Source organism: Dipodomys merriami, unplaced genomic scaffold (assembly GCF_024711535.1).
Source record: "Dipodomys merriami isolate MVZ:Mamm:240054 unplaced genomic scaffold, mDipMer1.0.p SCAF_7, whole genome shotgun sequence".
Taxonomy (NCBI): Eukaryota; Metazoa; Chordata; class Mammalia; order Rodentia; family Heteromyidae; genus Dipodomys; species Dipodomys merriami.
Window position 1 is genome coordinate 31,095,001 of NW_027206290.1, and position 13,781 is coordinate 31,108,781.

General features: G+C 40.0%; 1 protein-coding gene across 3 annotated transcripts; it reads right to left on the minus strand.

Moving 5' to 3' along the window:
- Positions 1 to 3,463: 3,463 nt before the first annotated feature.
- Positions 3,464 to 12,297, minus strand: Taf13 (TATA-box binding protein associated factor 13). 3 transcript variants are annotated; one of them, XM_070006185.1, is made up of 4 exons: positions 12,200 to 12,297; positions 11,363 to 11,441; positions 7,096 to 7,193; positions 3,464 to 4,651 (listed from the first exon to the last, which is right to left on the minus strand). In XM_070006185.1, the coding sequence occupies exons 1-4, from the start codon at positions 12,224 to 12,226 to the stop codon at positions 4,481 to 4,483; spliced, it is 375 nt and encodes a 124-aa protein (XP_069862286.1). In that variant the 5' UTR covers positions 12,227 to 12,297; the 3' UTR covers positions 3,464 to 4,480. The 3 variants fall into 3 exon arrangements, with proteins under 3 accessions (XP_069862286.1, XP_069862285.1, XP_069862287.1); XM_070006184.1 differs by having other exon boundaries at positions 7,096 to 7,206; XM_070006186.1 differs by lacking the exon at positions 12,200 to 12,297 and adding an exon at positions 11,824 to 12,003 and having other exon boundaries at positions 7,096 to 7,206.
- Positions 12,298 to 13,781: the final 1,484 nt, after the last annotated feature.

Here is a 13,781-nt window from a genome sequence, read left to right on the forward strand (position 1 = left end):
TGAGATTCTTATCTCCTATTAACCACCAGAAAACTGGAAGTAGTGCTGTGGCTCTAAGTGGTAGAGCACTAGCCTTGGGTAAAAAGTGTTCAGGCATAGCACCTAGGACCTGAGTTCAAGCCCCACAACCAACCACAAAAAAAAAAAAAAAAAAAAAGCCAGGCAACAGTGGCTCACAACTTTAATCCTAGCTACACAGGAGGCTAAGATCTAAGGCTCACAGTTCAAAGCCAGCCCAGGCGGGAAAGTCCGTGAGACTCTTATCTCCAATAGATTTCCACTAGAAAAGTGGAAATGGTGCTGTGGCTCAAGTGGTAGATCACTGGTCTTGAGCTGAAGAGCCCAGGGACAGCACCCAGGCCCTGAGTTCAAGCCCCATGAACAACCAAAAAAAAAGAAAGAAAGAAAAGAAAGAAAAGGAATATCAGAAATTCATCAAAATGAATATATTAGTGAAAGTTTACATGCTTCAAAATACTTACAAAAATGCTAGTTTAGGGCCTGGGTACTGTTTCTGAGCTTTTTTTGCTCAAGACTAGCACACTACTACTTTTAGCCACAGCTCCACTTCTGGTTTTCAGTAGTTAATTGGAGATAGATTCTGAAGGACTTTCCTGCCTGGGCTGGCTTCAAACCACAGTCCTTATATGTCAGCCTCCTAAGTAGTAACAGGTATGAACCACCAGCATCCAGCTATTTCTTTTATAATTAACAACTAGGCTCCAAATAAAATTTCAGTTCTCAAAAATGTTCATGCCAGCTTGGTGCTTGTGGCTTACACCTGTGACTCTACTAAAATGGTAAAGAGCCAGCCAAATGAGCAAGCAAGCTGTGCAAGTTCAAGGCCCTATTACCAATACCCCTGAATCCATGCCTTAGTATCCCTAAAAAGGATAATAATCAGTAAAATCAGGGCTAACGGTCCTAAATGTATCTGCCTAACAAAGAATATAGTGCTAGACACACTGGTGCAAGTTTTACTTATATATGTAAATTGGTATTTATTTCCTTATATTCATCATTGCTTGGATTCTGAGTACATCCCAGGAGATGGATATGCTCTCTATTTGCTGATGAAAGCAATTTCTGATCCTACAAGGATGCAAACTGAACTCTGGACTACAGTATATTTACCCAAGTAATGAAAGCTCTTGAGGCCTCTTGGAAAATAACCAAATGACTCTCCAGGCTGCTCCTTTCTCTACTGATGAGAGGTCAAGTAAGCTATTCCTTTATCTTAAAATTTGTACTCTTTTGCCAGGTGTGGTAGCACATGTCTGATATTCCAGCTTCTCAGGAGGTAGAGGCAGGAGGATCATGAATTTGAGACCTGCCCAGGCCTCAAAGTTAGCAAAACCCTATCTCAGAAACAAAATATCAACGAACAGGCTGAGGGTATGGCTCAAATGGTAGAACTTGCATGGAGAAAGTCCTGGGTTCAATCCCAGGTCCTGCACTTAGAATTAATAATAGTTTTTATGCTAAAACACCAATGTAAATACAATAAAAACATTAATTTCAAGTACAGTTATGATGTGTTTTATATATATATATATATATATATATATATATATATATATATATATATACACATGGACTTAAAAGGTCTAATATTCTTAAAAGAGAAAGCTTTATGTCAAAACAAACTGCAGAAGGAACTATCATGAAGTAAAAGAAATATAGACAAGCCAAGCTGACTTCAGAAGTGAAGGCACAGAAGATAAACATTGCTAGCTTTAAAGACTGAAGAAGGGGACCATAAGCCAAGAAACAAAGGATGGGGGGGGGGAGGAGGAAAAGGAAGAGGAGGAAGAAGAAAAACAGGCGAACGGTCAGGTACCTGTGGCTTATTCCTGTAACCAATCGTAGCTATCAGGAGACTGAGATCTGAGGACTGAGGTTCAAAACCAACCCAGGCAGGGAAGTCTGAAATTCTTATCTCCAATTAAACACCAAAAAGCCAGAAGTAGAGCTGTAGCTCAGGGTAGAGTGCCAGCCTTGAGCAGAAAAGGTTCAAGCCTTAGAACTCACACATACAATGAGAAAAAAAAGCTGGGCATGGTGTGACACACCCACCATCCCAGCTATGGCAGGAAGTATAAATAGGATAATAGTCTAGGCAGGCCCAGGCAAAAAAGCAAGATCCTATCTCAAAAATAGCAAGAGTAAAAGGGGCTTGAGGTGTGGCTCAAGCAGTAGAACCTGCCTAACAAGTGTGAAGCCTACTACTGCAAAAAAAATAAAAAAGGCCATCAATCAGTGCATGTTAGTTTTGTTTGTCCAATCTCTCTTTTCCCTTTGTGCTAAAACCAAGATCTAGCTCAAGCCGTTCTTCAGCAGTGGTGAGGCCTGCAGTCAGGCTAGAGTACCCATCTTCCTTATCATAGTGATTGGTCCAAGAAAAATAACCAGAGCCAAGGTAATAACCCTGGTTTATAATTTCCCAGATAGGAAGTGCAACAGCTCCTTCAATCTGGAGTTACAAGGATGGAATTCTAAAACTGCTAGCCACCCTGAAAGCAAAGCCAGTAAACACTAAAACCAATCAACTCTGAAGTCAGTTCTATCCCCTTTTTCTCCTGTTTCAGCTAGATGAGCCAATAAATTCTTTTCTTGCTTATGCAAATTTTATGTTGTCACTTACAAACTAAAATAGGAAAACTTAATACTCAGTCCTGTGAAAAACTTCAGGGAAACTGCAGGGCCATTAGCAGAAAAAGATTCGTATATTCAAATGACTAAGAGACAAGATTTGATCCACTGTACATAAAATTCCACTCTGTAAAAGGTAAATATAAAATAACAGAACCTGGATGACTCCCTTAATGATTATTAATGCTGAAGAACCTGATTAGCAAAATTAGTGATATATATAATTGATCCTTAGATGGGTGTAGCTTTTCAATTGGTTTTCACTTTTTAGGGAGAGGTGTGGCTGTCCCTGAGCTTTTTTGCTCTACCACCACTTGAGCCATAGCTCTACTTCCAGCTCCTTGGTGGTTAACTGGAGGTAAGACTCTTACAAACCTTCCTTCCTGGACTGGCCAACCACCATCTTTGGATCTTAACCCCCTGAGTAGCTAGGATTATAGGCATGAGCTACTGGCACCTAGCCTGTTTTTTATCTTTCTAAACAGATCAGCCCACTAAACATTAAATCTCATTTATCAACTCCAGTTTTCTATATCACACAAACATGGAGAGGAAAAACAAAACAAAACAAAACAGGCACTGGTGACCACAACAGTAAATTCTGCTTTCTCAGGGGGCTGAGACAGTTTGATGGCTAGCCAGCCTAAGATAATAGCTGACTGGAGGTGGTAGAATACCAATGATGAACAAAACAGCCAACTGAGAGTGCAAGGCACTGAATTCAAGTCCTGTACTAACATAAAGAAAAAGATAGAAAATAGTTCATTTCTATTTTAGCAGTTTTTAAATCACAAATTCAAGGATTCATCAGTATAATTTTTCAAACTTTATTTCTTTCATCAATAGAAAAAAGTAAAATTTCCCATAGTACTGATTTGTAGATAATGTTTACAATTGCCACCGAAAAGCAGTTTCACAAAAAATAACATTCAGTGATCTCTAAATGCAACTTTAATCCTTATTTTAAGGTAAGTACAATAACTTAAGGCAATAAGCTATATTCAAAAAGCTTGTGTATCCTGAACTACAAAAGTAGTTTGTAGCCACATGTGGTTCTAATCAATCAAGAAGGTATTTCCACATCAAACACGTACTTACGAATATGTTAATAAAACACTACCCCAAATACTTACCCTGCCATCAATCTTTTAAGCCCTGTCATTCTTAATGCAGAAACCACTTATTTTTAGAAGCTTTAATCTGATCTGAGAAAATGAGATTTCAAAAACTTAATAGTATGTTAGAAGTTCAATAATGTTTTAAATTGTTTTTTAAAAAGCCTTTTAACACAAAAGCATGATATGAAACTTTAAAAAAAATCTATCTTTAGAAAAGAATATTAAAACAAATTATGAGACAGATAAACATCCTTCCCAAAATGAGTTGTTTTCCCCGTTTTATCTCCTTGAAAGAAACAAACCAATTCACTATTTTTAATAACTTCTCATACCACTACTATCTAAAAACTTTAGAACACATGAAATACTGTCTCAGCTTTAAGAGCCAAGAAAGGGTATCTCTATTTCACATATTAAAAGCTTATAGTGGCCCAAATCTATCTAAAACATAAATACTGCATGATTTACAACACTTTAAACTTACATGTAGTCATTAAAAGCCAATAAAGAATTCAAGTACACTCATAAAGGCAGGAAATTAAAGGCTCAAGTATCACTCTAAAATTGAGGACATGAAAATAAAGGCTGAGACCTTCTTTCTTCATCTTTCACGTACATGCTTAGATATCAGGACAACCCTGCAGAAAATACACAGTCATTATGTATGGTTTCCACAGAAGATGGTGAAATTTCAGAAAGTACAAAAGGTGTCAAGATCCATAGTTTGCTTCATCAAATGCTTTTCTAGCTCGTTTCAATTCTTCATTCATAGTAAGTAAGTCTTTAACTCTAGCAAACTTTCTTGGATCCTTTCGAATCAAGAAGACAATATCTTCAACTTGCACTCGACCTTGTCTCCCAATTGACATTGCTTTGTGAGTCTATTACAAAAAAAAATTAAATTAAAAATTTAAATATCAAGTATTTTTTGACTGAGTATAGTACACACTTGTAATTCCTGCACTCAAGGAGGCTCAGGCAGGAAGTTCTGAGGGCCAGCATGAGATATCATAATGATTCCCCCGGCCCCCCCTCCAAAAGTATAGTTTTAATTTGTAGTTATTAACTGCTTGAAGAGGTTGAAGACTAATTTTAGCTTTCATTTGTGAGGTATCTTTCTATTAGTGTTCTCTGTCCACTTTCTGTTGGGTAATTAGCAATATTTCTCTTTAGCATCTTTAATATTAAGGACATGAAAACAATCAAATTTAATGGTCATCCCTTTTTAATTTTTAATTTTTGGTATTGTGTTAAAGAGTCTCAGTTGTATAGCCTGGGAAATCCTCCAACCCACCATCCTCCCACCTCATCTTCCTGAGCGCCGGGGTTACAGGCATAACACACCACACCTCATTTGTTTTTTAATATGTAGGGTCTTTTGTGTTTTTTGGATATGTGTGAGACAGAATAAGGTTGGCCTCAAACTCAGGATGCTACTGCCTCTACCTGTCAAGTATTAGGAGTGCTGGTACTGCCTAGGCAAGCACCACATGTTTTGAAATGTAGTGCTGGGACTAAAACAGAGCCCACACAGGCTAACCATATACTTTACCACTGAGCTACCTATACCCCCAACCAAGCATTTGTACATTTTTCTTCATTTGGCCCAGTCATATTTCTTTATGCTGGGGCCAGCCTGGACATCCTATTTGTGCTTCCTTGTGTCTCTGGGATGACAGGTATATACTACTCTGCCCAGACACTGTGCTTCCTTTAAGTTGGGGTGAGACACAGGCCACTAAACCCAGTCATTGATTGAGTTAGAAGCTGGCTTTATACCACCATCTTACCTCCCAAATGGCTACCATTACAAGCTTAAGCTACCATACCCAGCTTTCTTTTGTATAATTTTATAATTTCTTTGTAACCAATTTCATTTATCCCTTGAGTCCTATTCTATCTCAGAATCGAGTAATAAACTTCACCCATTATTATCATAATATATTCATCTTGTGCCAAAACAAAATTATCAATGGGCACCAGTGGCTCTTGCCTGTAATCTTAAGCTATTCAGGAGGCTGAGATCTGTGGATCAAGGTTTGAAGCCACCCCAGAAAGGAAAGCTGTGAGACTCTTACCTCCAATTAACCAACAAAAAGCCAGAAATGGAGCAATGGCTCAAGTGAAAATGTAGCTCAATGGTAGAATATTTATTTCCTTGCCTCACATTTTCAAAGCACTGGGTTCAATCACCAGCACCACAAAATAAAACCACTGTAGGCAAAAGGCATGGCTCAAGTGGTAAAATGAATGCTTGCTTAGCAAGCACAAAGCCCTGAGCTGATACTTTAGTACCACCAAAATAAATAAATAAATAAATAACCACTTGTAAATAACTATTACATAATAAGGTTATAGGAAGTATTTTTCTAGTTTAATGAAGGATTTTATAATTATAAACAAAATATAGAAGGGTGAAATATATTTACATAATCTCCATTTAAAGACAAATCAGTACATAATTTGCACAAAACATGCCCTCAAAATGAACAGTTTCATCAATAGTACATCCTCAGGTTAGGTTCCCTTTCCCTTTTCTCTTCCCCTTCCCTTTCGCCTTCCTTTTTCCGTGTGTGTGTGTGTGTGTGTGTGCGTGCGTGCGTGCGTGCGTGCGTGCGTGCGTGCGTGCGTGCGTGCGTGCGTGCGTGCGTGCGTGTGTGTGTGTGTGTGTGTGTGTGTGTGTGTGTGTGTGTACTAGGGCTTGAACTCAGGGGTTGGGTGCTGTCCCTTAGCTTTTTCACCAAAGCTGGCACTTGACCCTCAGATCTCAGACTCCTAGGTAGCTAGAATTACAGACAGGCATGAGCCACCAGTGCTCTGCCAAAGTCCTTAATTCTATCTAAAGCTTGAATTTCAAATCTATTATTCAATAAACTAAATCCATATGAGAGAGAGAGAGAAAGAGAAGAAAGAGGAGAGACAATAAGGAAGGAAGAAAGAGAAAGAAAAAGAAAGAGAAAAAAGAAGAAGGAAAGAGAAGGAAGGAAAGAAAAGAAAAGAAAGGAATAAAGGAAAGAATGAGGAAGGAGTGGAGAGAGGTGAGAGAAGAGGGGGGAGACAGAGAGGGAAGGAAGGGAGGAAAAAGGAGGGTAGGAGAGAGGGAGGGGGAAGGACGGGAGAGGGAGAGAGAGAGAGTGTGTGTGTGAGAGAGAGAAAGAGAACAAAAATAAAAAGACCACTGATGAGTTGGAGGGATTAGCTTACTAGTAAAAAATGCTTGTCTAGCAAGCTCAAATCCCTCAATTCAAACCTCAGCACCAACAAAATATAAATTAAAACAGAAAAGTAACACTAATAAAAACACTTGGTTACAAAACTATCTTACCATTTCAGTGATGAACTCTATGACAAGGTCTTCAAGAATGTCCACTGATTCAGTATAAGGATTCTGGTCATCCCCAAATCCATACATCATACAACGTACTGTAAAAGAACACTGTTTACAGAACTGATTTAACAATTTTACCAGTACTTTTTCCATATCAACTAGAACTCAATCAAGAAACTGGTCTTACTTTTAAAACATACTTACATTGTATTTGTGTCTCCAGTTAAGATTTGGGTGTTAAAGGTTTAACACCAGTTTTGTTTTGTTTGTTTTGAAATTAAGTGATTACATAAACTTCACAAATTTCATAGTATTGTGAGATAGTGATACTTAAAGTCACAAACACATTTTAACCTTCACGAAGCAAATTGTCATAATCTGGTCGATAACGTTTGTGAATTCTATGAGCTTTGACAATACAACTATTTCTTTCACATCAGGTGATATGTACATTTTTTTAAACACCAGTTTTAAAACCCATCTTATCACCTAATCTATAACAAAACTCCTGCCAGCTAATAGCATGAATATTCTTTTCCTAATCTCTATCATCATCCATTTGTCAGCAGCTCACAGATACCATTAAGTGTCAGAATTTATGGCAGAAACAAGGCTACAAATACCTTAGCCTTTTCAGCAACTGTTCCAGTGTGTGGCTGTGGCAGTGGGACATTGGAAATGAGAATGCAGGAAGAATTATGATAGGAGAAAGTGCTCTAATTATTCCCTTACAAGGAACTGGAGTAATCAAAAGACAGCAGAGAGCTTAGTTACTAAACCTTGACATTTCATTGTCTTTCATATAGCCCTTACATTAGCAAGTTTCTGTTACATATAACTCATTTAATGCAGTGAAGTAACAATGATTCTGACCCCCATCCTATAGATGAGAACATTGAGGTTCTAAGTGGTTGGCCAAGGTCACACAGCTAGTAAGGTGAAACCTCAATTCAAATCCTACTGATTTCAACCACAACAGTATTACCTTTCTTTCTAGTTTAGACCAGATGAGATCCACATGGATATGATCTATTATGTCCTGATTAGTCTACAGATAGGTTCTAAGTCCTTGAATCTCTCTTGAAATTACAGATATGTAATTATAGATATATGTGCACTTTCCTGGGAAGAATTACAGCTTTTAGTAGATTCTCAAAAGGGTATGTACATGATAGAACTTTTTTTCCTGAGGTGTGAAGGGAAGACAGTGTCCCACTATATAAACCAGGCTGGTCTTGAACTGTAGACCCTTGTGTGCCTTAACATCCCATTTGCTTGGATTACAGATACCACTGTACCTCTGCCTTTTTTTTTTTTTTTTGGTTGGTTGTGGGTCTTGAACTCAAGGCCAGGGTGATGTGCCTCAGCTTTTTTGCTCAGGGCTAGTGCGCTACCACTTTGAGCCACAGTGCCACTTCCAGTTTTCTGGTAGTTAGTAGGAGATGATAGTCTCACAGATTTTCCTGCCCTGGCTGGCTTTGAACCTGTACCCTCAGATCTCAGTCTCCTGAGTAGCTAGGATTACAAGGCTGAACCACCAGCACCCAGCATCAGCTTTTTTTTTTTTGCTATTTTGTTATGTGGGGAGGGGTGGTACTGAGGTTTGAATTCTGTACCTCACACTAGGCTTTCTAGCACTTGAATAATAGCCATAGTCATTTTTACTTTTTTGGATAGGGTCTTTTGTTTTTAGAATGGGGACCAGCCTCAGACTATAATCCTTAAACCTATGCTTTCTGCATGATTGGGATCATAGGTACACATCCCTACACTCTACTTGTTGCAATGGGGTTTCTCAAACTTTGGCAAGGGCTAGCCTCAAAACTGAATCCTCTTGATCTCTGCCTCCTGAGTAGCTAGCAGTGAGCCACTGCATCCACCTTTATTTGCATTTTGGGGGGGGGGGGTCCGGTCATGGGGCCTGAACTCTGGGCCTGGGCACTGTCCCTCAGCTCTTCAGCTCAAAGCTAGAGCTCTACCACTTGAGCCACAGTGCCACTTCCGGCTTTTTTCTTTTTGCTTATGTGGTGCTGAGGAATTGAACCCAGGGCCTCAGGCATGCAAGGCAAGTGCTCTACCACTGTATTTGCATTTTTTAAAAAAAGATAAATTTTAAAGTTAGTCTTGGTGGCATGCACCAAGAGGATTCTGCTCCACTTAGTTATGCCTCTTCAGTTTTCTCTGTCAAATCTTTACCAGTTCCTCGGCTTTTTTCAGTCTTTCAAATCCTTAATATTTTTGAAGAATAATTTTCTTGTAGACTCCTCAGTTTGGTTTTGTTTGATGCTGTCTTGTGATTAGATGGAGGTTACAGATTATTACATCAAGAAATGGTATGCCTTCACAAGGCTGGAGGGTGGTGGTATATGATACCACTATTACTGGTGAGTCTAACTTCTAATTTTCCTTTGTAAGTTTTGAAGATACAATGTCACTAACATTCGAGGGAAGAATTCACTAGTAGAAAAACACCTTTCAGGGCTGGGAAGGTGGCTCAGTGGTACAGCGCTTGCCTTGCATGCCTGAGGCCCTGAGTTCGATTCCTCAGCACCACATAAGCAAAAAGAAAAAAGCCGGAAGTGGCTCTGTGGCTCAAGTGGTAGAATGCTAGCCTTGAGCTGAAGAGCTGAGGGACAGCGCCCAGGCCCAGAGTTCAGGCCCCCAAACCAGACCCCCCCTCAAAAAAAAAGAAAAAGAAAAACACATTTCACTTAAAAAGAGAAACTTACACAGGAAGTATGTATTTGGAAGTAACCTATATTTATATGGTTAAAAGGTCAATAAAGGCATAAATAATGCTTTGAAATTATGTTACATTAACAAAAAATTTAAGACAGTTTAGGACAACAGATCCTGATCAATAATATATATGGAGATTCTGCATATTGCAAAGATATAATTGCACAGGTTTGTAATCTCAGAACCTGGGAGGCCAAGACTGGACAGGTGAAAGTTCAAGACCAATCTGAGCTACACAATGAGACCCTGTTTAAAAACAAAAAGACAGATGTGAAGATTCTGCTAAGAAGGCTGTGAAGATGAATGTTTCAAAGTCTTTCCATCACAAAGATAAAACGAATAGAAGCAGAATAAAAGATCTTTGCTAATAGCCAACTATGCAAACATCACCCTGGGATCCTCTGATGTAGGAAACCCCTTCATATGCCTATATAATAAAAAATAAAATCACATAAAAATCAAGTACTTTGCATCAGAAAGATGGAATAAAGAACAGTCAACTTTAGGTGAGAAATTAAAGTATGGAAAAGGAGGGTTAGGAGTAGCCCACATAGAGGGCTTGCCTAGCATGCACAAGACTGAGTTCAAACGATAGAGACACACTCACACACACACACACACACACACACACACACACACAAATATGGAAAAGGATTTGAATGATTAAAATATTTATACATACTCTAAAGTTTCAAGAGTATTTGAGAACAACTGCTCAAGTCTGATCTAGCCTAGAAAAACTGGGTGCTCATAAATCTGTGCCGCTGTATCTCTCAACACTCAGCTATAACTATATGTCAAGGACGCAGGCCTTAGAAATGAAGAGTAAATTCTCATGGTCCATTTCAAGAGTTGGAAAGCAGCAGCTCTTCTTGCTCATGTCAGAAAGGGTCAAGTCTGTACACCAAGGTAGGAAGAGGACCAATTACAATGCCTTAATGGCATGGAGATTGTAATGCATTTCTTTTCTGCCCTTTGTCTTATTAGTAAAACCTCCAACTTAATTCCTACTGTCAGTACTCCTTCCAGCATCTAGCACTATCTGTTGCTTAGTCAAAGGAATGCCCTTTGCTTTTACTCTGCAAAGGTATGACACAAGAAAACTAAGTATGTTGAAATGCCCTGAAATAAAACACTGATCATATTTCAACATTAATATATACATAGTTATTAGTATGATTCAAAAGTTCAATAATTTTATAGGCATGTGTATAGGGAAAAACGTTCAAACAATAAACCTACATTGAAAGAATAAGCTCAGAAGTTTTCACCATCTGTAACAGAATCACTGTCAAATACAACTTACAGGGCTGGGAAGGTGGCTCTGTGGTAGAGCACTTGCCTTGCATGCCTGAAGACCTGGGTTCAATTTCTCAGCACCACATAAGCAAAAAGAAAAAAGCTGGAAGTGGTGCTGTAGCACTTGAGCTAGAGCACTAGCCTTGAGCTGAAGAGCTGAGGGACAACACCCAGGCCCAGAGTTCAGGCCCCACGACTGGACCCCCCCCAAAAAAATACAACTTACATTCTTTTGAAAAAAGCCTCTTTCTTTTACCCTGTCCACCTTCTGCACCTCCTCCAATTTCTTCATTCTCCTCCTCAAACTAGAAATTAAAAAATACACAGAAACGTTGTGATTCCATTGCATTTGATATTCTATTAACTCCTCTCCCCCTTCCCCCTCCACTGGTAACAGGCTAAAAAAGTCTAGGGCAAGCAGCAAATAATCATGAAATCTTAGCGATGAACGAGCCTTAGAGACTGTAGTTAGTCCTGGTGGTTTTAGTAGTTTATTTTTAGCCAACTACGATGTCTTATTTTGACAATATCCCTCTCAGGAGATGATACTGAATCAAAGTAAGTTAAACATTTACAGCTTATGCAGTACTAAAAACTTTTAAGCAAGCACGGATCCTATTTTATGACTAAGAAAACCGACTGCAAAGTTAAAATAACTGCCTCTGAGAGAAATGAGAATTTGATTACCTGTCCATCGGTTTTTCCACCCCCTTCCAAGTGAGTTTAGTTGTGTAAATAGTTGGGCTTCTGGTTCATGAGTGCTAGCAAACACTAGCTTTGGCTTCTGACGCTTCTCTAGGCAGCTCAAAGGATGTGTGACAAATGCGGACCAACACCAAGGGCAGAGGAGCCAGCTTCCTGTCTTCCCCTTGGTCCGCGCCCCCCCCCCAACCCCGAACTAAGATCACACACTTGAAGGGAAAGGGAAGTAGAGCGAAGCCCCCAACTCTCCCGGTTGAATTCACTAAAGAACTCCGGTTGAGACTGAATGCTCCGTCCTTCCTCCGCTACTGAATCTGAATTAGTGAAGAAAACAGGGCTGGGGATACAGGCTGTCACTCACGGTGGGGTCTTCCTCTTCATCTGCCATTCTGGAAGACCGCCGAACGTCAAGCTACAAGACCCGCGCCGGCTCTCTCCCAGCTGGGCGCTACGACTTCCCTTATGTCACATCCGGTGATGGGCGGGGCTGGCAGGGGCCTGCTGGCCAATGACGAGAGGCGGGCGGGGTTGCGCCAACGCATGCGCGGATGTGCTGCGTGCGCTCCTAGACTCGGGGGGCCGAAAGAGCGGAGAACGAATTGTTAAGGAGCCCGGCGCTGGTGACTCACGCCTGTTATCCTAGCTACTCCGGAGGCTGAGATCCGAGGATCGAAGGTGGAAGCCAGTCCAGGCAGAAAAGTCCGTGAAACTATAATTTCCTCTTAACCACTCAAAAGTGGTAAATGGAGCTGGAGCTGTATTTTTTTTTTTTTTTTGCTCAAGGCCTTAGCCTTGAGAAAACAAAAACCCACAAACACCACACACACACACACACACACACACACACACACACACTCACTCACACACACCCCAGAGGAAAAGAGCCCAGGACCCGCATTCAAGCCCCAGTGCAAGCACAAAGGTTTTTTTCATAATTAAAATAAGAAAAAAAACAGGCTAGGTGAAACCCTAAATTAGCTGGGTATTATTATTATTATTATTATTATTATTATTACTATTATTACTATTATCGTCGTGGGGCTTAAATTCAGGGCCTAGGCGCTGTCCCTAAGCTCTTTTGCACAAGGCTAGCACTAGCCACAGCTCCAATTCACCCTTTTTTTGGTGGTTAATTGAAGATTTGAGTCCCACATTTTCCTTCCCTGGCTGACTTCAAACAGCAATCCTCACATCTTAGCTTCCTGAGAAGGATTACAGACATAACCACTGGCCCCCAGCCAGAAGATGGCAGTTCTAAGCTGTCTGAAAGAGTTCCAACATTTCTTTTCATTTTTCACTTTCTACCATTATTCTCTGAGTATTTTTTCTCTTTTATTAGTATCTTCAAGCAGTTGAATAAAAGGGTTTCAATTTAGCATGCCTATTCATGTTCGTATGTGTATATATACGGCTTGTCTTTGTCGAGTAAAGCTTAAACTTTCTGAAAATAGAGTCTGTTTCCCATTCAACTTTGAGCTCTCAAATAAGGTTAGCACATTCCTGAGCCTTAGAAGTCTCTGGAACAAATATTTGTGGTATAAATTAATGCCTGTTTGACATCCCTTTTCAAATGTGTTGTAATTCAAATGAGGCGATTGTCGATCGCTGTGCCTTCAAGACTGAACTTATTCTTTGGTTCAACCAGAATGCCATAGTCACGGTTCCGAGACTGATCAGTGTTCACCACAATGACTGCAACCACCCTAACAAACAGGCCACTGTTCTTGACTGACAGGCGTTTGGCAACAACTGCCCAATTCCTCACTGCAGGCTGAAATGAACGCAGGAAGGATTGTCTGAATTGTGAGTCTCCAGCTCAGTGGGGCTCTATTTATTCCACACAGTTGTGCTCCAAGAGCCAGTGACCCAATCTTTGGCCTGCTTTGAGAAATGCCTTCAGGAGATGGAGGGCAGAGAGTTCTGGGACTTTAGTGGGATAGATA